This window comes from Bombina bombina, chromosome 7 (genome assembly GCF_027579735.1).
Source record: "Bombina bombina isolate aBomBom1 chromosome 7, aBomBom1.pri, whole genome shotgun sequence".
NCBI lineage: Eukaryota > Metazoa > Chordata > Amphibia > Anura > Bombinatoridae > Bombina > Bombina bombina.
Window position 1 is genome coordinate 62,799,740 of NC_069505.1, and position 25,255 is coordinate 62,824,994.

At 40.6% G+C, this 25,255-nt stretch overlaps 1 protein-coding gene across 1 annotated transcript in view; it reads right to left on the minus strand.

Annotated features, from left to right (window-relative positions):
• Window positions 1–18,808: 18,808 nt before the first annotated feature.
• The window catches only part of LOC128636223 (synaptotagmin-7-like), a 990,418-nt gene continuing 983,971 nt past the window's right edge, over window positions 18,809–25,255 (minus strand). Inside the window, exon 14 of the mRNA XM_053689266.1 lies at window positions 18,809–19,373. Within this exon, the coding sequence (XP_053545241.1) occupies window positions 19,269–19,373 (105 nt within the window). The 3' untranslated portion in view covers window positions 18,809–19,268. The remainder of the gene's footprint in view (window positions 19,374–25,255) is intronic.

Sequence of the window (25,255 nt, forward strand, 5' to 3'; positions counted from 1 at the left end):
AGCTGAAGTCTTCATCCAAGCGGGGCAGAAGAGTTCTTCCATCCGATTGAAGTCTTCATCCAAGCGGCATCCATCCGGAGCGAAGCGGCAGCATCCTGAAGACCTCCACCGCGGAACATCCATCCTGGCCGACGACTGAATGACGAATGACGGTTCCTTTAAATGACGTCATCCAAGATGGCGTCCCTCGAATTCCGATTGGCTGATAGGATTCTATCAGCCAATTGGAATTAAGGTAGTAATATTCTGATTGGCTGATGGAATCAGCCAATCAGATTGAGCTCGCATTCTATTGGCTGTTCCGATCAGCCAATAGAATGCAAGCTCAATCTGATTGGCTGATGGAATCAGCCAATCGGATTGAACTTGATTCTGATTGGCTGATTCCATCAGCCAATCAGAATATTCCTACCTTAATTCCTATCAGCCAATCGGAATTCGAGGGACGCCATCTTGGATGACGTCATTTAAAGGAACCGTCATTCGTCGTTCAGTCGTCAGCCAGGATGGATGTTCCGCTGTGGAGGTCTTCAGGATGCTGCCGCTTCGCTCCGGATGGATGCCGCTTGGATGAAGACTTCAATCGGATGGAAGAACTCTTCTGCCCTGCTTGGATGAAGACTTCAGCCGGATCATGGACCTCTTCAGCCCCCCGCTTGGGCTTGGATCAGGACATCGGAGGAGCTCTTCTGGACCGATCGGTGAACCTGGTATGGTGAAGACAAGGTAGGATGATCTTCAGGGGCTTAGTGTTAGGTTTATTTAAGGGGGGTTTGGGTTAGATTAGGGGTATGTGGGTGGTGGGTTGTAATGTTGGGGGGCTTGGGTATTGTATGTTTTTTTTTACAGGCAAAAGAGCTGTATTTCTTGGGGCATGCCCCGCAAAGGGCCCTGTTCAGGGCTGGTAAGGTAAAAGAGCTTTGAACTTTAGTAATTTAGAATAGGGTAGGGCATTTTTTTATTTTGGGGGGCTTTGTTATTTTATTAGGGGGCTTAGAGTAGGTGTAATTAGTTTAAAATTGTTGTAATATTTTTCTTATGTTTGTAAATATTTTTTTATTTTTTGTAACTTAGTTCTTTTTTATTTTTTGTACTTTAGCTAGTTTATTTAATTGTATTTATTTGTAGCAATTGTATTTAATTAATTTATTGATAGTGTAGTGTTAGGTTAATTGTAGGTAATTGTAGGTATTTTATTTAATTTATTGATAGTGTAGTGTTAGGTTTAATTGTAACTTAGGTTAGGATTTCTTTTACAGGTAAATTTGTAATTATTTTAACTATTTTAGCTATTAAATAGTTCTTAACTATTTAATAGCTATTGTACCTGGTTAAAATAAATAAATACAAAGTTACCTGTAAAATAAATATAAATCCTAAAATAGCTATAATATAATTATAATTTATATTGTAGCTATATTAGGATTTATTTTACAGGTAAGTATTTAGCTTTAAATAGGAATAATTTATTTAATAAGAGTTAATTTATTTCGTTAGATTTAAATTATATTTAATTTAGGGGGTGTTAGTATTAGGGTTTGACTTAGCTTTAGGGGTTAATACATTTATTAGAATAGCGGCGAGATTCGGTCGGCAGATTAGGGGTTAATAATTGAAGTTAGGTGTCGGCGATGTTAGGGAGGGCAGATTAGGGGTTAATACTATTTATGATAGGGTTAGTGAGGCAGATTAGGGGTTAATAACTTTATTATAGTAGCTCTCAGGTCCGCTCGGCAGATTAGGGGTTAATAAGTGTAGGCAGGTGGAGGCGACGTTGTGGGGGGCAGATTAGGGGTTAATAAATATAATATAGGGGTCGGCGATGTTAGGGCAGCAGATTAGGGGTACATAGGGATAATGTATGTAGCGGCGGTTTACGGAGCGGCAGATTAGGGGTTAAAAATAATATGCAGGGGTCAGCGATAGCGGGGGCGGCAGATTAGGGGTTAATAAGTGTAAGGTTAGGGGTGTTTAGACTCGGGGTACATGTTAGAGTGTTAGGTGCAGACGTCGGAAGGGTTACCGCATAGCAAACAATGGGGCTGCGTTAGGAGCTGAACGTGGCTTTTTTGCAGGTGTTTGTTTTTTTTTCAGCTCAAACAGCCCCATTGTTTCCTATGGGGGAATCGTGCACGAGCACGTTTTTGAGGCTGGCCGCGTCCGTAAGCAACTCTGGTATCGAGAGTTGAAGCTGCGTTAAAAATGCTCTATGTTCCTTTTTTGGAGCCTAACGCAGCCTTTATGTGGACTCTCGATACCAGAGTTATTTTTATGGTGCGGCCAGAAAAAAGGCGGCGTTAGTTTTTCGGGTCGTTACCGACAAAACTCCAAATCTAGGCCTAAGCTTCTAAAAACCAGAAGCAATAAAAAAGTGAGGTTTAAATAAATGTGAGGAAAAAATGGAACAAATACGCCCAAATTTTTTGGCGCCAAATATGACGCCCACATTATTGGCGCTAAATAAAACGCCCATATTTTTGGCGCCAAGTATGACACCACATCCTCTGACGCCGAAACCGACGCCCACATTTTTTGGTGGGAAAAAAATGTCTGAATACACATGCGTCAAAAAATGACGTTACAGAAAACAACTGCCGGCGTCAACTACGGCGCCGGAAATGACAAAAAATTTTGCGCCAAAAAAGTCTGCGCCAAGAATGACGCAATAAAAAGAAACATTTTCTGCCCCCGCGAGCCTAACAGCACGCAGGGAAAATGGTCAATTGAAAATTTTCAAGGTAATGAAAATTAAATTGAATTAAAAAGCATTATCCCAAATAATGAAACTGACAGTCTGAATTATAAAGGAATACTGATTATCCTGAATCATGGCAAATATAAGTTTAAAGACATATATTTAGAACTTTACATATAAAGTGCCCAACCATAGCTTAGAGTGTCACAAAAAATAAGATTTACTTACCCCAGGACACTCATCTACATATAGTAGATAGCCAAACCAGTACTGAAACGAGAATCAGCAGAGGTAATGGTATATATAAGAGTATATCGTCGATCTGAAAAGGGAGGTAGGAGAAGAAATCTCTACGACCGATAACAGAGAACCTATGAAAAAGATCCCCTAGAGGAAGACCATGGTATTCAAATAGGCAATACTCTCTTCACATCCCTCTGACATTCACTGCAGTCTGAGAGGAAAACCGGCTCCAGCCTGCTGCGAAGCGCATATCAACGAAGAATCTAGCACAAACTTACTTCACCACCTCCACGGGAGGCAAAGTTTGTAAAACTGAATTGTGGGTGTGGTGAGGGGTGTATTTATAGGCATTTTGAGGTTTGGGAAACTTTGCCCCTCCTGGTAGGAATGTATATCCCATACGTCACTAGCTCATGGACTCTTGCTAATTACATGAAAGAAAATTTATAATTGTAGTAAATTAGAAAGTTGCTTAAAATTGCATGCACTATCTGAATCACGAAAGAAAACATTTGGCTTCAGTGTCCCTTTAAGAGCGCACAGGAACAATAACTCTGGTAACTCCTTAGCTAGCGCATCATGGTGATTTTCCAAGAGATTGTTAATATCTCCACAAGACACAACATTTTGCACTGAAGGCTCAACACATTGGAAATCCAAACAATGTATCAGGTAGGGTAGGGGGTATTGCAGTGACAGTCAAGATTGCACTGATAATCTCGGCAGGTTCAGAAGTGTTCCTGCCTGAAAGTCTCCCCCCAAATGCATATTTTACATTTCTTTATTCTTCACATAGAAAAAAATACTTTTTATTATGAAATATATATTTCTATATATATCTGATTCTGTTCATGTAAAATACAGATCTATACCTATATATCATATAGGAATGGATATATAGGTATATACATATATATATATATTTACAATAAAAACATAAATTATGCTTACCTGATAATTTCATTTCAATCTGTGGGAAGAGAGTCCACTGCTTCATTCATTACTTGTGGGAATTAAGAACCTGGCCACCAGAAGGAGGCAAAGACACCCCATCCAAAGGCTTAAATACCTCCCCGACTGCCCTCATCCCCCAGTCATTCTGCCAAGGGAACAAGGAACAGTAGGAGAAATATCAGGGTATATAAATGGAGCCAGAAGAATAATATTACATTTAGGTCCGCCCACCGGAGAAAACGGGCGGGGGCAGTGAACTCTCCTCCCATAGATGGTAATGAAATTATCAGGTAAGCATAATTTATGTTTTCCATCTTAATGGGAGGAGAGTCCACTGCTTCATTCATTACTTGTGGGAACAAATACCCAAGCTCTAGAGGACACTGAATGAAAAAAAACGGAAGGGTAAAAGGAGGCGGACCCTATACTTAGGGCACCACAGCCTTCAGAACCTTTCTCCCAAAAACAGCTTCCGCCCGAAGCAAAAACATCAAATTTGTAAAATTTTGCAAAAGTATGTAAGGAGGACCAAGTAGCCACCTTACAAATCTGCTCCACAGAGACCTCTTTGTTAAAGGCACAAGAAGAGGCCACAGCCCTAGTTGAGTGAGCCGTAATCCTCTGAGGAGCCTTATGTCCTGCTGTCTCATAGGCCAAATGGACAACGCTCCTTAACCAAAAAGACAGTGAAGTGGAAGAGGCCCTCTGCCCCCTGCCCTTACCTGAATACACTACAAATAAAGGCAAAGTCTGTCTGAAATCCTTTGTGGCCTGAAGATAAAATTTCAAGGCTCGAACCACATCCAAGTTATGAAGCAACCTTTCCTTTGATGAAGAAGGGTTAGGACACAAGGAAGGAACTACTATCTCCTGATTGATGTTATGATTTGACACAACTTTGGGAAGAAACCCCCAGGGCCGGACTGGGACCAAAAATAGGCCCGGGCATTTTAAGGCAAAGAAGCCCACTCCCCCCCCCCCTTTCTTATTTAACCGTATATGACAAGTATAACATATATATTTTGTGAATAGATAGATATGAAAAAAAAACTAAAATATATATAAAAAAAAAAAATGTTGCATATTTTTAATGAAAAACACATAAAGTGCTCATTTGTAAACACAAGACATATTCAATAAACTAACCATTTAGTGCACATAACTCTCAGTATTCAAGCTCAGAGACCTGACGGTGGTGTGTGTTGTGTCTGTATAGATTTAATAAGTGTCATAGAAGCCCCTGCTGACTCTGAGACTGTGTGGGGTTTGAAAACTGGTTTACAGGGCCTCAAAGCATATGTGTGTATGCTGCTAAAGACCAGTAATAACTTACTAAAAGCATTTTTGCTAATGGAATTATATTACAAAAATACTGCTATTTAAAATTGAAATACACCCATGCATATATCAATTTTGACCTTTCTATCCCTTAAAGGCAACCTTAGATAAAGCATACCAAACTTTATATATAGGGTAAGCACCAGGGGATTTGTGTATGGGGTTAGGGTTATGGCTAGGGTTGGAATTAGGGTAAGAACCAGGGGATTAGTGTATGGGGTTAGGGTTATGGCTAGGGTTGGAATTAGGGTAAGCACCAGGGGATTAGTGTATGGGGTTAGGGTTATGGCTAGGGTTGGAATTAGGGTAAGCACCAGGGGATTAGTATATGGGTTAGGGTTATGGCTAAGGTTGGAATTAGGGTAAGCACCAGGGGATTAGTATATGGGGTTAGGGTTATGGCTAGGGTTGGAATTAGGGTAAACACCAGGGGATTAGTGTATGGGGTTAGGTTTTGGGTTATGGTTGGAATTAAGGTAAGAACTAGGGTAATGGCTAGGGTTAGAATTAGGGTAAACACTATGGGATTAGTGTATGGGGTTAGGGTTATGGTTGGAATTAGGGTAAGAACCAGGGTTAGGATTAGTGTATGAGTTTAGGTTTAGGGTAATGGCTAGGGTTGGAATAAGGGTAAGCACTAGGGGATTAGTGTTAGGGTTATAGTTGGAATTAGGGTAAGAACCAGGGTTAGAATTAGTGTATGAGGTTAAGCTTAGGTTTAGGGTAATGGCTAGGGTTGGAATTAGGGTAAGGAATAGGTTTAAGGTAATGGCTAGTGTTGGAATTAGGTTTAGGGTTATAGCTAGGGATGGAAATAGTGCTTTCTGTTTGTTGCCATTGCCAATGGGAAAAGGCACTATGAAGGTAGTAAAAGGGCCCAATATGCACTACCTAACATTGTGGCTGTGGTATTTATTGACACATACCCACAAAATAAATACAGTGCATTCAATTCATTTTAAACCCCAAATGTCAATGTAAACTGTAAAAGAAAAAAAACAAATAAAACCATTTAAATAACATTTTCCACTAAACTTTCGTTTTGTAATTTGCCTACCTGAAATTCCCATTTCAAGAAGTAGTGAGCCTCTAAAAATTGTGGTTTCCCAGTAAACTAGCTTGAGTGTGCAGGCAGCCTCTTTTCCCTCCTGTGCGCGGCTACACAGGGAGGAAGTGATGAGGGAGCGGGAGGTCACATGTTCTCCCTTTCCGGCTCCCAGCCAGCAGCAGGCCAGCACAGATCTCGGAGGCCCCTGCTGTTCCTCCCACCCGACCCATGGCCGCCCGCATCTTTGCAGCATCATGTCATGTCTCTTCTTTCATACAGCGGCCGTGAGACAAAATTGCAAGTAAGCAGATGCTCTCAGTCTCACGGCCGCCCACTGTATGTAATAAATAAGTCTGTCTCTGCAGTGCAGACAGTGTCCGAGTCCGCTGCTCACTCGCGGTCCTCCTCCCACCCTTGGCTGCTGGTGCCCACATCTGTATTTCTTGTCTGTAGCAGCATGTCTCTCTACTCTCTTGCATACAGCGCGGCCGCCCGTGAGGCAAAATTGTAAGCAGATGCTCTCAGTCTCACGGCCGCTGTATCTGTAAGCCTGGAGTGTCTGTGTCTCCCCTGCTCTTTATAAGGCGGTATGGCCGTTTAACAGTGCTGCAAAAATTACAAATAATAATACTTTTTCACATATTATTTGTAATTTTTGCAGCACTGTTAAATGGCCATGCCGCCTTATAAGGAGCAGGGGACACAGACACTCCAGGCTTACAGATACAGCGGCCGTGTGACTGAGAGCATCTGCTTACAATTTTGCCTCACGGGCGGCCGCGCTGTATGCAAGAGAGTAGAGAGAGACATGCTGCTACAGTAAGAAATACAGATGTGGGCACCAGCAGCCAAGGGTGGGAGGAGGACCGCGAGTGAGCAGCGGAGCCGGACACAGTCTGCACTGCAGAGACAGACTTATTTATTACATACAGCGGGCGGCCGTGAGACTGAGAGCATCTGCTTACTTGCAATTTTGTCTCACGGCCGCTGTATGAAAGAAGAGACATGCTGCTAAAGAGTAATATACAGTAACATGCAGGCAGGCACCAGCAGCCAAGGCCAAGGGTGGGAGGAGGACCGTGAGTGATCAGCGGACACAGTCTGCAGAGAGTGAGACAGACTTACATACAGCGGCCGTGAGACTGAGAGCATCAGCATCTGCTTACTTGCAATTTTGTCTCACGGCCGCTGTATGCAAGAGAAAAAAATTTGGGGCACGCACTATGAGTAGTAATAGTGGGAGGGGCTAAGATAACCGGCGGCCCACCGGGAAAATGCCGGTATGCCCTATGGTCAGTCCGGGCCTGGAAACCCCAACCCAGTGCGAAGCACAGCCTTATCAGCGTGAAAAACCAGGTAAGAGGGCTCATATTGCAAGGCCGCTAACTCAGAGACTCTGCAAGCCGATGCAATAGCCAGAAGAAATAGAACCTTCCAGGAAAGAATCATAATGTCAAGCACATGCAAAGGCTCAAACGAAGCCCTCTGCAAAACCTTAAAAAACAAGTTTAAGCTCCAAGGAGGAGCAGAAGTTCTAAATACTGGTCTGATTCTGGACAGAGTCTGAGCAAAGGACTGAATATCAGGAAGCTCCGCTAGCTTCTTGTGTAACAGAACTGATAAGGCCGAAATCTGTCCCTTTAAGGAACTAGCTGCAAGACCCTTATCTAGACCATCTTGGAGAAAAGCCAGAATCATGGATACCCTAATCTTGTGCCAGGGATATCCACATTCCTCACACCAGGATAAATAGGTCCTCCACACCTTATGATAGATGCGATGAGTGACTAGTTTCCTGGCCTGAATGATAATATCAATCACTCTCTGAGAACCCTCTCTTGGCCAAGACTAGACGTTCAATCTCCATGCAGTCAGCCTCAAAGAATTGAGATTTTGGTGGAGAACAGGACCCTGAACCAGCAGATCTCTGCGACAGGGTAACCTCCATGGAGTAGACGACATTCCCACCAGATCCACAAACCACGTCCTCTGTGGCCACAATGGAGCAATCAGAATGGTTAAAGCTTGCTCCTGTTTGATGGGGGCCACCACTCAAGGAAGAAGTGGCAGCTATCAGCTCTGCCTGGGGATCCCTGGACTGCAACCCATATCTGGGTAGCTTGAAGTGGAGTCTGGACGCCATGAGATCTATCTCTTGCGTCCCCCATGTGTTGCAGATCTCCGCAAACATCTCAGGATGGAGAGACCATTCCCCTGGATGAAATGATTGTCTGCTGAGGTAATCCGCTTCCCAATTGTTCACACCTGGAATGTGGATCGCTGAGAGCGAACAGCTGTGGGTCTCTGCCCATTAAAGAATCCGAGACACCTTCCTCATGGCTAGGAAGCTTCTCATTCCCCCCTGATGGTTTATGTACGCCACCGAGGTAATGTTGTCCGACTGGAATCTGATGAAACGGGACGAGCCCAAGAGGGGCCAAGCCCTCAGAGCGAGGAATATTGCTCGTAGTTCCAGGATATTTATCGGTAGGGTCAACTCCTCTTGAGTCCACCTGCCCTGTGCCCTTCTGGCACCCCAAACAAGATTGAGCTGGTTTCCAAGATCGCTTGGACTGCTTGGTTTTCTTCTTATTCTTCTTATCCTGCAGAAGGAAAGCACCCTTGCCTCCCGTGACTGTGGATATGATAGAGTCCAGGCCTGGACCAAAAAGAACTTTCCCCTGAAAAGCAGACCATGACTTTAACCACAGAGCCCAGCGGGCTAGAACAGAGAAACCTGATGTCTTGGCATTCAGGTGAATAACCTGCATATTTGCATCACAGATAAAAGAATTAGCTACCCTTAAGGCCTTAATATTTTCCTGTATCGCCTCGAGGGGAGTCTCCACCTCCACAGTAGTTGACAGTGCGTCACACCAGTAGGTAGCTGCTCCAGCCACTGCAGTGATCGCCGCTGCCGGTTGAAAAACAAACCCAGTGAGTTGAAACATCTTTCTCAACATGGATTCTAATTTTTTATCCGAGGGCTCTTTGAACGACGAACTATCCTCGAGGGGAATAGCTGTAAACTTAGCGAGTGTGGAGATAGCTCTATCGACCTTAGGAATGGCCCCCCACAGCTCAAGCTGAGAGTCCGGTTCGGGAATGACGAGCCAAGTTTCTCCCACTCATTCTTAATAATAGTAGCCATCTTCACGGGAACTGGGAAGGTCTGAGGCACCACCCTGTCCTCGTAAACCCTATTTAGCTTAGGGATTGAAGGTTCTTCCGGCAGTTTCGGTTCCGGAACCTCCAACGTAGAAAGCACTTCTTTCAGTAAAAAACGCAAATGCTCCATCTTAAACATAAAGTCTGGCACCTCCGCAGCCAGAGGTCTAGAAGACGCTGAATCCGTTCCAGAGAGAGCGCCCTTCGAGAGTCGGAGTTGTGTTTCCTTTCGCTTATGCTTCGCAGGGCATGGTAAGGCATTAAAGGCCGCAGAAACCGCCATTTGCAACTGGGCAGCGAAATCTGCCGGCCAAAGGGTCCCTCCTGCGGGAGGATCAGTAGAGCCCTGGGGAGCTGCATGTGTAATCAGAGATGAATGTAGGGAACGCATCTCGTGGGACGGAGTACTAAATAAATTGCAATATTATTAGATATTGCAATCTTATCAAAGCTTGTGGAACACAGTTAAGCAGGTTGATCAACCTGCACCTCCTCACAATAAACACAGGTATTAGATTTTATTAAAGAGGGAGTATCCCCTAACATATCAGAGTCCTCTATAGCTTGCACCTTTAATACGGACTAGATAGATTAAATGGCACCTTTATACACCAATGGCCGGGGCACTCACCACCTCCTATGACCCGGACCACAGAGAAACCGTTACATTTCCCCCAATTGCTGATCAGGAAAGAGAAAGTTGAAGAGGCCACACCCAGTCACTTGGAGTGCCATGCAGGACCGCCCCTGCACTATAGAGAAAATGTGCCAAAAAAGGCCTCGCCGGTCTTTACCTGACTGTTCACACATTGCTAGAGCCTCATCTCACACATGACGCAGCATCAACACAATAAAAATATTAAGCATAAATCTCCCCCTGTTCACTAATACCCCTTCCAGGGATATTAACCCTTAATTATATACAGATAAAAGGGGAGACACTGTGACCCTGTCTTCTTGCGTTATCAAATGTGTAAAAATGAGACGATCTTTCCAGAATCTACGCCGTGGAACAGTAACATGGCCCTTCAAGTGTAACAGGTTAGTAGCATCGCTCCTGACATGGACTTGAGTGCAGAAAGCAGGCAGCGAAACTCGTCAACGCTGATTACTTAAGGAGCTGTTAATCATGAGTCGGGATGGTTTCGCATAAAGACTCTTCCTGCATCTCCGGACTCTAACTTTCACCCAGGCTCTCACTGAGAGGCTGACAGGACTACTTAAAACTCCAGTCCCATTTTGAAGAGTACTACCCTCCATAAGAGACTACTCCAATCTTCCGACACTTCTCTGCCAACCTCCTGTGACAAAAGGCAAAGAATAACTGGGGGATGAGGGGAGTGGAGGAGGTATTTAAGCCTTTGGCTGGGGTGTCTTGGACTCTCCACCCATTAAGATGGAAAAGGACATTATCCTGTAAGTAAAAAACATTGGAATGTGAAATATGTACAGTACATATACAGTAAAACACATAATATACATATGTACACACATCTATAAATAGATATACTATATATATATATATATATATCCTGACGTGCGTTAAATTACTACTTACCAGCAACAAATTCTTCTACCTTGCATTGCAGCAACAGTCAGTAAGATCTGAGGAAGAGCAAACACAGTTCCAAGGGTATAAGGAACAGCTCACTGTAGACAAGAGGATTGGTGGATAAATCCACATTTCTCCTGGAGGGGCTGTGACATCTCCCGCTGAGAAGATCTCTTACCCTCTGGCTGAAATCCTGTCAACCCACTGTCCATTAGGCACTAGTAAGGAGGAAAAGGGGTCTCAGATTGGTTAGAGCCCCTAATAAATGGCGTGAGACTGGAGCACCTCAAAGTTGCTGTAGGGCGGCAAAGCATAACTAAAAGTGATAACGGATTGCTGGGAAATGGCGTGGAGCAAAACTCTGGAATATGAGTGTGTTATGCCTTCTCCTGGTGGCCAGGAAATATATCTTATGTAATGATTTGTGGACTCTCACCATCAAACGAGTTATATATGGTGTGAGATGTATTTGTTTTAGATTGATTTAATTAATTGTCCTGATTACATCTATATTGTAAAGCAGTCACTTATATCTAGTTTTACCCCTGTAGTTTGCATTGTACAATTGGTATTCTAATCAGTCAGTAACTATTAACGTGTATTTTTACAGTTAGACGTGTTGAAAATAAATTTTTCCCACTTTTCACCACTGGAAAAAAACACTTTTTAATGTTAAAATTTCTGTGTATGCTCGGATTACATGTTAAAAAACATCATTTTTTATTTAATAAAATATAAATAAAAATACACTTCAAATTACACTTTTAAACTGTATTGTACACAAACTAAATACAATCATTTTAATGTTAATTTATGTTTGCAAATACGTTTTTAGAGGGTTAAAAATGTTAATTATAGCATTAATGAAAACTTTATTAAATTATTAACTGCACACGTCATAATTAAAGGGACAGTGTACTGTAATTTTTTTCTCTCCCCTGTAATGTATTCCCATTGACCCATTTTACCTGTTGGAGTGCATGAAAATTGTTTACAAATAGCTAATTCACCTTTATTTTGTTAGATAAAATAGCTACTTTTGCCTGTTGAAATGGCCACCTATACTGAAACAAGAAGACTGCCTTATTATCTATAGAAAAGCTATGTGAACAAAAGGCAACAGCAGAAATTAACCTGCCAGTGTCTGGTTGTTAACAGTGCTAAGAATACAATGAAGTCTTATCAGCTACTTGCCTGAGCACATTGCCCCTTAAATATGAGAGAGAGAGAGAGAGAGAGAGAGCGAGAGAGAAAGAAAGAAGATTAGGTTCTGTTTCTGGGCGTTCAGACCATGTAAATTGTCATGTTCTTAACAGTGGGCTACAATGAGCAAAACTAACTATTTACAATACAAAAATAAACATAAATGAACATTTTCCCCATGTGTTTAATTCCCTGCAGCTGGTATAAAAAGCCATAGGGAGCACATTAAAGGAAAACCAATTCTACAGTACAGGGTCCCTTTAATATTATTATTTAAATAAAAAAACCTGCATTTAAACATATTAGTCATCTGTCAATCAATAGTAAATTGACTGTCTGTCATGTGTCACTTTTGCTTCGGCCCTGTATCACGCAATACCCGTGTTTACTAACGTTTTTGCTTTCTCCTGCTCTTACCTTCTCTGGAGAAAAGAAAAAACAAATACTAGAAGCCTAGAAATATTGCAACATTCCTTGATTTTGTGGTTTCACTAATTGATTGAAATTCTGTTAAAATTGCTAAAAAAATTCTCCTTTCCAATTATTACCAGGTATTGGTCCAAAAATATAGGAATTCACTATAAGCTGAGATTTTCTATGCAAAAAGCACTGACGTGTTATACAATGATCACTTTTCTATAGTTTTATTTATTTTTTTCTCAAATTTGTATTCACCATAACTTACAATTGGAGAGGTAGTTCCCTTTTTTTTTGTAAATATGTTCAAGTGGTGGTTTGCATCACTTTAAAGTCATTTTAAGGACAATAAATAGAAATGTTACGCCAAACCATAGAAAAACAATAATTCATTCATTAAAATGTATTGTAACTTACCATCTAACATTTCAAATATCTGCAATAAAGGGACATGAAACCCAATTTTTTTTCTTTCATGATTCAGATAGAGCATGTGATTTTAAGTAACTTTCCAATGTACTTCTAGTCTCAAATTTGCTTCATTCTCTTGGTATCCTTCACTGAAGGAGCAGCAATACACTACTAAGAGCTAGCTGAACACATTGGATAAGCCAATGACAATAAGGATCTATGTGCAGTCACCAATCAGCAGCTAGCTTCCAGTAGGGCTGTGCAATGCTGCGCCTGAGCTTACCAAAGTAGGCTTTTAACAACTGGTACCAAGAGAATTTAGCAAATTAGCAGGGCTCAAAATTCCCACTAGCCATTGGCGAGTGGAAATTTAACAGTTGCGAATGAAAGTTAGTGAGTAACTGTTGAATCAACATTCACTCACTGGGGCCGATTTATCATTGGTCTGTCCAACATGATCCGCTCAGCGGATCATGTCTGACAGACATCGATGAATGCCGACAGCATACGCTGTCGGCATTTATCATTGCACGAACAGCTCTTGTGAACTGCTTGTGCAATGCCGCCCCTTGCAGATTCGCGGCCAATCGGTCGCTAGCAGGGGGTGTCAATCAGCCCGATCATATAGGATCGGGCGGATTGATGTCTGCAGCCTCATAGTAGGCGGACCAGTTATGGAGCAGCGGTCTTAAGACCGCTGCTTCATAACCGCTGTTTCCGGCGAGCCTGAAGGCTCGCGGGGAAACAAGGGCATCAAGCACCATTCGGAGCTTGATAATTCAGCCCCTAAGTCTAAAGTCTGGTGGTGTGTTGTAAGTAGCAAGTTAGCACATTGTATTTGCAAAGTGCACACTCCTATAGCAGAACTGACAAACACACGTTTTGGCTAAACTGAGGGATATTATATATCCATGAAAGGGCAAGGATATGTTATTCCTCTAGGGCTGTAGGGACCCCATTAGTGCTTAGACTTATGAGAGGGTAAACCGGGGCAGAGAAAAAGAGAAAGTGCAGAAGAAGGTAGAGTTGAGAGTGGAGAGAGGAAAAGTTAGAGCGTAAAGAGAAGATATGACCTAAAAGAGAAGGGAGAGGGTAAAAAGAGAGATTGAAGAGAAGAGGGAGTGGAGAGATAGGGGAATATTTATCAAGCTCCGTATGAAGCTTGATGACCCGTGACCACTGCTCCATAACCTGTCCGCCTGCTCTGAGGTGGCGGACAGAAATCGACAGAAATCAACCTTATCAAATACAATCGGGTTGATTGACACCCCCGGCTAGCAGCCGATTGGCCGCAAATCTACAGGGGGCGTATCGCACCAGCAGTTCACAAGAACTGCTGGTGCAAGGATAAATGCCAACAGCGTATGCTGTCAGCATTTATCGAAGTGCAGTAGACATGATCCGCTATATCAGATCATGTCCGCTCGCACAATTATAAATATGCCCCATATAGTTAAGAGAGAGAAGGGAGAGATACAAATTTAAAACACATTTTCCAGGTATCCTTTGACCTTCCATGACTGTCAGCGCTCTCTTCCCTGACTCTCTCAGTTCAACAACTTATTTTTTTCTTCCCAGCTGTTGTCTTTCCCAGGACCCCTAGTTGATGTTGCTAACTGCTATGCAATTATTTTTGTTAATTTATTTTTAATTTGACATGGTATGAAATAAAAACAATATAACAAATGACTGCACAATAAGGTGTAATACAATGGCTAAGCTTATGTAAAGAGGCGGTGGAGTAGCGGGTGTGGTGTGGGCGGGTAGTGGGCGGGATCAGTAGTGGTGAGTAACATTTTGGAATGGCTAGTAGCTTAGGGTTTGAAATTTTGAGCACTGAAATTAGATAATAAAAGTAAATTAGAAAGTTGTTTAAAACTTCATGCTTTGTCTAAATCGTGAAAGTTTAAATTCGATTTTACTGGCCATTTAACAGTAGACTAACAAGCACTGTGTAGGATCTAAAGTAGCGCAGATCAGTGAGAACTATATAAAACAACACAGCGATGAATTACACATTTAGTAAACTAGTAGATTTATTAGTCTCAATAAGAAAACAACAAACAAACATATAAAAAATGCCTTGCTAGAGATTTTGGGTAGCCCTTAGAAAACATGAATAAGAGTGAAATGAAATTAAAGGCACGTGTTACCCATCTGCTAAATGACTTGAAAGTGATGCAGAATATCTGTAAATAACTGACTAGAAATATAACATCTATATGTAAAAAAGGAAGATATTTACCTAAAATCTGTGTAAGCAGTTATCTTTCAGCAACTCTTTTTACTACATCTGCATTAGGGGCAAAAAAATCAGCCAATCAGCATCATTAGTGTGACTCACACTTTGCATTACTGTGATCTTGTGGGATTTCACCATAATTCTGTGAGATTTCATAGTAAACTTCCTTAAACTAAACAAAAAATTAAAGTGACTGTGCCTGCACATGACAGATGCACGCTCACTTGTAAGCCCTGGGGCAAGCATGCTGATTGGATGATTAAACTCCCTTTACAATAGGATGTGGCTACTAAGGAAACTTTGAGGTAAAATAACTTTTTTTTACATAAAGATGTTTGTGTGGTATTTTCTACTCAGCTTTTTACAGATATGCTGCATCACTTTCAAGTATTTTGGTAACATGACCCTTTAACTACCAACATTCTTGCAAATTAACTGTTGATATTGAATTTTCTAAGTGATAAAAGATGACAAATGATAAAGGATATGTGCACTGAACATAAATATGAGAGGACTAATGCATAAATGTAAAAGTATTAGTAGATGAGAACCAAATGGCCTGTCCAGTCTGCCCTATGTCTTTATTAGGATATACTCAGGCAAGTCTTAGGCATTCAGTATTTCACATTGCCACCGCTATTCTATTCTATTTAAAGAACCAACCACCCTTTCTGTAAAGAAGTGCTTCAATAAATTACAAATATAAAACAAAATGTATATGTAGAGAAATAGCTACGATAGGTCCCACGTATACAGAAGCTGCTCCCAACTCTCAGTTTATTTTCATGTTGGCGGCGTATTATTAGCATGTGGGTGGGTACAAACATCTATGTGGTATCTTCAGTTTTGGTTAAAGGAACATGAAACCCAATTTTTTTGTTCAGGATTCAGATATAACTTACATTTTTAAGCAATTTTACAATTTACTTCTATAATCAATTTTGTTTCATTCTTTTTGTATCCTTTATTGAAGGATCAGCAATGCACTACTGGGAGCTAGATGAACACAATTGTTAAGCCAATGACAAGAGGCATATTTGTTCGGCCACCAATCAGCAACTAGCTTTCAGCTCCTGAGCCTACCTAGTTATGATTTTCCATCAAAAAAATACCAAGAGAACAAAGCAAATTAGATAATAGATGCAAATTGGAAAGTTGGTTAAAATTGTATGCACTATCTGAATCATGAAAGAACATTTTTGTGTTTCATGTCCCTTTAATAAAGAAGACATTTTTCATCTTTTTGTGAGTGTCTTTGGTTGAGATTATGTTTCTGTGGAGGGCGGAGGAGATTAAGGAGTCTGAGGCCTTGGAAGAGCAATACAGGTGAACCAAGGGGAAACAACTGCAAAATACACCTGAACCTAATACCCTATCACTTTAGATCAGGACCTCGTTTTGTTGCTTTTTTTGTAATAAATAAATAATCCAAACACTTGGTTAAAGCATTTTTGAATGCAGATGCATATGTTAGAGTCTATTAAAGAGGACACTTAAAGGGACATTAAACACTAAATAAATGCTAGAGAGAATGATGCATTCAAGGAAAATATTAGTCTGAGAATAACATGTAGATGGATTTTGAAGGTTTCATTAGCTGTTTAAATATTGAAAAAATAATTGTAAATTTTAGTGTCTATTAAACAATGGGAGCTGCCATGTTGTTACTTAAGTTACCTTCTCTGCTGTGGCCAATTAGGGACAGTTATAAATAGGTCACTAGAGTGTGCAGCCAATGGCTGTGTGGGATATAACCGTGTTCTGCACTTCCATTTCTAACAGGAACTGAAAAGTTCATATTTTAAGAATGGAATTGCAGGATAGGGGACACGTTAAATAATGAAAGTTTATTGCAGAGGTTTTTTTATAGATAAAATGTATCATTTCATGTTACCATCTCAAAGTGTTTAATGTCCCTTTAAGTACAATACCAATTGTTTATGCAGGTCTGCATGACTCTTAGACAAGGGTATTTTCAGAGATAGTCCTACAGTTTTCTAAAGGGTATTTGCTAAAATCTCTAGAGAGGCATTTTTCATTACTGTTTATTTTATTCCTGGCAGGTGAACTTCACTAATCCAAGGCTTGACAAATTCCGGGAGTCGGGTAGCTATTGATGTTACAATTCTGATTTTGGCTCCTGTTTTTTTTTTCTTGTACACATATACTGTATATATAAATGCATTTCATGGCTAATAACAATTTTATTGCTGGCGCTTCAGTATTCTTAGTGGGTCCTAAGTCATCCTCTGCACTCTAGATTCTCCAGCTTACTCAGCTTCTAAGTCATTCTACATAGCAGCTGGCTCACTAAAGCTCTCTCATCCATCCATTTTGTAGGGTTCCAAGCACATAGAATAACATAGGGAAAAGCGTCTACAAAAGTTGAAGATACTTAAGAACCCTCTTAGTGTATTTTGTCTGATCTGCAGCATTCATTATATGTTGCTTCATGTATAACAGTACTGGCATTATCAGATGGTGGAAGAGAGCAGATACTGTATATCCCATATTATTACTCAGTGCAGTATGTTCCTTATTGTGTAGAACTGACATATTGCATCCCACCCAGTCCAAGCCTATCCATTGCACAAACAGAAGGAGAGCTGGACAGGACATATTTCACTTTTAATAAACACATTAGGTTCCCCCCCCCTTCTTTCCACAAAGACACCATAATTAGAATGTCCATTTAGAATTCAATTTGCTGTTGTTTATACACAGGGCTCTGGAACAGGAGAGCGAACAGCCCCTCAATGGTCCACAGAGAACATCCTGGAAGACTCAAAGTGGCTGGTGATGCTCAGCAGGCCGGGAGGGTCCTGATACGTACAGGTCACAACACGGGATCACCAGGACCGAAGAAAACTGCACCTATGTCTCTTAACATCAGGGGACTGAAAACACTGAGCTCCGTTTGCTGCGATAGGCAGTATCTTCTTTGGCTCTTCATTTTGTTAAAATAACTATTCTTCTTCCCAAACCGTAATGCAATGTACTGTGAGCCTTTGTGTTTGTTTTCAACATCAACACTCTACAAAATCTAATAATTACCTTGGCTCAGCCTCTCTGCCTACAACACCATATTATCTGTGGCTGACAATTATTTTATTTTTTTTGTATTTTAGGTTGGTTTGTTTGTTTATTTTTTTTAGCGAAACCCTGAAAAATAACCTATTTAGTGAAAAACAGAATAAAAAAAGGTAATGAACAAAGGAAGCTACAAAGAATCACGGTACAAAGATACGTGTACCAGAGCAATGTTCCCCATCCACAAAAGAAGAGGAAGGGGGAAAAAGGGTGAGCTGTAGAAAGCCACCCACTCACGCACACGCACATGGCTTTACACATTAGACACTAAACACCACGCACATACGGCGAAGAGTTTGTGGAACAGAAACCGTCCTATTTCTCTTTGATCCCATCAAAAAGGGCACATGGAGGTTTCTAAAAAGCAATAACACCAGTATTGCTTGATACCTCTGCTTTAAAAAGAAATAAAATACCCAAAATGATAGGGTCTAATTGCACCTTCGCACCGCTACAAAAGTGAGTAGGTTCATGGGCAACCACCTTACACTCTTTTAAATTATTCCGTGGCTGCCATGTGTCTGAAGAAGCTGTGGAAATTACACAGGCTCTGCAACGGAGATAGAGAGAGAGGCTTTCAACGGGGTAGTCCCCGCCCTGCCCTTCGCAGCGTCTCTGTAACACTGTGTTGGGAGGTACAGCACCTCATGAGGCCAGGAGGATACCGCAGCTGTGCCCATTTGAACAAGTAGAAGAAAAGTTTTGAAGCACAATTCTTGGTTAAAAGCTGCAGGTGGCACATAGTGGACACAGGATTTCCTAAAAACCCATAATTCCAAGCTGGCGGTTCCTTAGAGAAGCCTGCAGACTGTGTTTGTGCAGACAATAAGAGCATGGCCAGTGCGTTGGTTTGGTTCAATGTAACCGAGGATTGCTGGAGGTGACAGAGTGCAGAGATGCTGTCAGCTCAGGCCTTGAGTTGGTGCCACTGTGCCACAGCTGTCCTGGGATGAGAAATCATATCCTTCCAGTGCTTCACCTCCCCAGGACCACTCTTCCAAGACAGATAAATCTAAAAAAAAACACACAAAAAACCCAAGTGAATTAAACCATAAATTTTTTTAGAAAGCTATAAAATATGTGAAAATATATTAACGGATGCTCAGTAGTGACATCAGCTGTGATAGTTATACAGACACTCCTAAAACATGCAATATTAAAAGTTATGTCCAATAAACGTGATTGTGTCATTATTCATCAAGGCCGGATTTGCCTACCAGAATACCAGAAGATTTCCCGGTGCGTTGCAGCAGCTTAGGCTGGCCAGTTACAATCTAATGGGTGGTGCTTCTGGTGAGGCGATGCAGATATATAACCTCTGTTTTTTCCTCTCAGCTATATTTAAGGTCACAAAGTATTTCCTTGTAAGTTTTATTTAGTAGCCCTCATTTCAATGGTTTCTATTGTCTAGTCAAGTCACACTGTGAGACAGAGTGACACACTGTATTGCGTGTCTTCTCCAGATCAAATTATACATAATCATTTTTACACTGTGTAAGAGAGCCATGGATAAAATTGCTTTGTATGATACCTATTTAACAACAATCTGGCATTTTCTTATTACAAACTCATGTCATTTAATTTTGAAAAAAAATTGAGACGAGGGAGTATCCCAGTAATCCCCTTGTGAAAAATGTACATTCTATAAACTCAACAGAAAATAGGGCTGTTCTTCACAATTTTCCAGGTCTGCATTTTATTTCTAGTCTAGCCCTGTTCTTCAGTCAGTTTTCTACGTAAGCAGTGATTTAACAGATTTCAGATTCCCTTTTTTTATATTCCCGGTTTATAAATGCTCCGGGTGCAAATCTTGAGGTTTAAACCTATAAATGTTTTTTTAATATTCTCAGAATTATTTTTTTATATTTATAAGTGCCCATCCTATATACTTTCATATTTGTTCTATCTCCAGATAATAATGAATGGGGTGTTTGGTTATAACATAATTACTAGAAAAGAGAAAAAGCATATCAGCACTCTCCTATATATACATATCTCTACAGATACATAGATACACTAGGAAAACTACCCTGGTAGCTCTCAGACTTAAAAAAAAGTTACTATTATCCGGTAGGAGAAAAGCCTACCACATTAAAATATGTTACGAGAGAGATGAGGTTCTATTCACTATAATGAAGCTGAACTCTCAACTTGTGGTTGTGATGATGAGTGGGTACATATTTCTTTAAATTGCGCAATTTCTAAATTGTGATGTGGAGTGATTTCTTTCCGGGAGATATTAGTTTCACAAATAGGTTTTAATGAAAACTGAGAGGGCCCAAAACATTCAGCTTACCTCCTGATTCATTAATTACTTAGCCAACCATTCTATAAATTTAAATCCCCCCCTTCCATGGGGGTCAATTAATTATAAAGAAGATACAACAAAGGACCCCAAGTGAAGTTACAAAAGGCAAGGATTGAGGATGCCCACCATGAAAGAAGAGTCCAATTTGTTGGGGGATGAATAGAGGATCAATGACTTCAAACAGGAGTAAAGAAATAATCAAAATGGAAAAAAATAAAGGTAGGGAAAATATTAGGGTGGAGGTGCCAATAGTGTTTATTAAGTTTACAGTAAGGGGTACCTTTGAGGGCATGAACTTGTGTTTGAGTTTGCAATTTGTGAGCAACCCTAAGAGGGATTTCTTGCATTGGGTTGTGGTCTTGGAAGGAAGAGGACCCTGTGGGCGTGGATATTGTAGGGATGAAAGATTAAATGTGGAGATTAATTTAGATATGGTTTGGGAATAACAGAAGATAATTATTTACATAGTGAAATGGGGAGAAATGTTAATACTTGTGTCCATGTAATATGGAATGTCCCCAAAAGCATGGCTAAGGCTTTTACTATAATCAGACCTAGGAAATACAAGTGATAATGATATAAATTAAAGACTCCAGGGGGTCGATCCGATAAAAATCGTCGCCCGCAAAAGTCGGCGACGCCAATATTTGCGAGGGTTTGGTATCCTATATACGGCGTAACCTAAAAGTTACGCGCGTATATTTCTGCCGTCGCCCGTAGTTTTTTGGGCAATAGGCAGGTATACCAAACCCGCGCAATTTGGTATCCAATATACAGCGTAAGGACTTACGTGGCGAAAATGGAGAAATCTTACTCCATTTTCACCTCGCCACAAAAAGCAGCCGTAAGAAGCCTTACGCTGACTATTGGAGCCCCGTAACTCCCTAAACTGGCTGCTAAAATAAACCTAACACCTAACGCATGCGCAATGTCTATCTCCCTGTCAACCGCGATCTGCTAAAATAAACCTAACACCTAACGCATGCGCAATGTCTATCTCCCTGTCAACCGCGATCTGCTAAAATAAACCTAACACCTAACGCATTCGCAATGTCTATCTCCCTGTCACCTGCGATCCCCCGCCGCAATCCCAAATAAAGTATTTAACCCCTAAACCGCCGCCATCTACATAAACTAACCCCCTACTGTGAGCCCCTAAAACCGCCACCATCTAACTGATCTATCCCCTAATGTGAACCCCTAAAACCGCCACCATCTAACTGATCTATCCCCTAATGTGAACCCCTAAAACCGCCACCATCTAACTGATCTATCCCCTAATGTGAACCCCTTACACCGCCGCCATCTATATTAAAATTATTAATCCCTAATTTAATCTACCTACCCTGCCGCCAGCTATATTATCTATATTAACCCTAAGTATATTATAGTTAATATAGTTATTACATTATATATATTAACTATATTAACCCTTATTATATTAGGGTTAATATAGTTACTATAGTATTTATATTAACTATATTAAATCTATCTAACCCTAACACCCCTAACTAAATTCTTATTAAATAAATCTAATTCATATTATAAACTAAAATATTCCTATTTAAATCTAAATACTTACCTATAAAATAAACCCTAAGATAGCTACAATATAATTAATAATTACATTATAGCTATGTTAGGGTTTATATTTATTTTACAGGTAAATTGTTAATTATTTTAACTAGGTATAATAGCTATTAAATAGTTATGAACTATTTAATAGCTACCTAGTTAAAATAATTACCCAATTACCTGTAAAATAAATCCTAACCAAAGTTACAAATACACCTACACTATCAATAAATTAAATAAACTACAAATATCTATCTAAAAATACAATTAAATAAACTAAACTAAATTACAAAAAAAACCAAACACTAAATTACAAAAAATAAAAAAAAGATTACAAGATTTTTAAGCTAATTACACCTATTCTAAGCCCCCTAATAAAATAATAAAGCCCCCCAAAATAAAAAAATTCCCTACCCTATTCTAAATTTAAAAAAGTTAAAAGCTCTTTTACCTTACCAGCCCTTAAAAGGGCCTTTTGTGGGGGCATGCCCCAAAGAAAACTGCTCTTTTGCCTGCAAAAAACCCCACAATACCACCCCCCAACATTACAACCCACCACCCACATACCCCTAATCTAACCCAAACCCCCCTTAAATAAACCTAACACTACCCCCCTGAAGATCTCCCTACCTTGTCTTCACCACACCGGGCCTCTCTTCTTCCATCCGGGCGATGTGTTCCAGCAAGCGGCAGAGAGTCTTCTTCCATCGGCGATGTCTTCAAGCAAATCGGCATCTTCAATCTTCTTCCTTCGCTCCTCCGCCACAGAGCATCCTGAACCAATCAGCCAATCGGATTGAACTTGAATCTGATTGGCTGATTCAATCAGCCAATCAGATTTTTCTACCTTAATTCCGATTGGCTGATAGAATCCTATCAGCCAATCGGAATTCGACGGACGCCATCTTGGATGACGTCATTTAAAGGAACCTCATTCGTCGGGAAGTCGTCGTGCCGGAAGGATGCTCCGCGGCGGAGGAGCGAAGGAAGAAGATTGAAGATGCCGATTTGCTTGAAGACATCGCTGATGGAAGAAGACTCTCTGCCGCTTGCTGGAACACATCGCACGGATGGAAGAAGACTTCACTGCCGCTTGCTGGAACACATCGCCCGGATCGGATGAGGAGGTCCGGTGTGGTGAAGACAAGGTAGGGAGATCTTCAGGGGGGTAGTGTTAGGTTTATTTAAGGGGGGTTTGGGTTAGATTAGGGGTATGTGGGTGGTGGGTTGTAATGTTGGGGGGTGGTATTGTGGTTTTTTTTGCAGGCAAAAGAGCAGTTTTCTTTTGGGCATGCCCCCACAAAAGGCCCTTTTAAGGGCTGGTAAGGTAAAAGAGCTTTTAACTTTTTTTAATTTAGAATAGGGTAGGGAATTTTTTTATTTTGGGGGGCTTTATTATTTTATTAGGGGGCTTAGAATAGGTGTAATTAGCTTAAAAATCTTGTAATCTTTTTTTTTATTTTTTGTAATTTAGTGTTTGGTTTTTTTTGTAATTTAGTTTAGTTTATTTAATTGTATTTTTAGATAGATATTTGTAGTTTATTTAATTTATTGATAGTGTAGGTGTATTTGTAACTTAGGTTAGGATTTATTTTACAGGTAATTGGGTAATTATTTTAACTAGGTAGCTATTAAATAGTTCATAACTATTTAATAGCTATTATACCTAGTTAAAATAATTAACAATTTACCTGTAAAATAAATATAAACCCTAACATAGCTATAATGTAATTATTAATTACATTGTAGCTATCTTAGGGTTTATTTTATAGGTAAGTATTTAGATTTAAATAGGAATATTTTAATTAATAATATTAATATTAGATTTATTTTAATAAGAGTTTAGTTAGGATGTTAGAGTTAGATAGGGTTATTATACTTAATATATATATAATATATAATATAATAACGATATTAACTATATTAACCCTAATATAATTAGGGTTAATATATATAATATAATAACTATATTAACTATATTAACCCTAATATAATTAGGGTTAATATAGTTAATATAGCTGGCGGCGGTGTAGGGGGATTAGATTAGGGGTTAATTCATTTATTATAGGTGGCCGCGGTGTAGGGGGATGTAGATTGTAGGCAAAAGAGCAGTTTACTTTGTGACAAAGCCCCGCCAAAAGCCCTTTTAAGGGCTGGCAAAAGAGCTGTTACTTTGGGGCAATGCCACGCAAAAAGCCCTTTTCAGGGCTATTTGTAGGGTTAGACTTAGGTTTAGTGGTAGGGATAGTTTAGTATTTTAGGGGTTAAATAATTTAATATAGATGGCGGCGGGGTAGGGGGATTAGATTAGGGGTTAATAATTTTAAAATAGATAGCGGCGGGGTAGGGGCTCACTTTAGGGGGTAGGTAAGGTAGATGGCGGCGGTGTTAGGGGCTCACTTTAGGGGGTTAGAGATTTAATATAGCTGGCGGCGGTTTAGGGGTTAATAACTTTATTAGGTAGCGGCGGGCTCCGGGAGCGGTGGTTTAGGGGTTAATACATATTTTATTGTTAGGATAGTGAGGGGGGATGGCGGATAGAGGGTTAGACGTGTCGGGCTATGTTAGGGAGGCGTGTTAGACGTGTCGGGCTATGTTAGGGAGGCGTGTTAGACAGTGCGGGTGATTTAGACTTTAGTCAGGTTTTGTAGGCGCCGGCAGTTTCTAACGTGCCGCAAGTCACTGGCGACGCCAGAAATTTGTACTTGCGCAGATTTCTGGACATCGCTGGTTTGTCAGACTTACGGCACGTTAGCATCTGACGGCGACATATATGGGATAGCTCGAGTTGCAAGCTGAAACTGCGGGCGACGCGGGTTCCCTCGCTTGCGCCGCAAACTACGATCTATATCGGATCGCGCCCCAGAAGATCAATGCCTTGAGCAGCAGCAGTTTTGGACTGGAGGGTACACATCAGGAGATTTTGCAGAGTGAGTACATGTGTTTTTGGTTGCATTCAGCAGCAATATGTGGTCTATCTAATTGACTGGTAGAGTAAAGCTGGATAAACT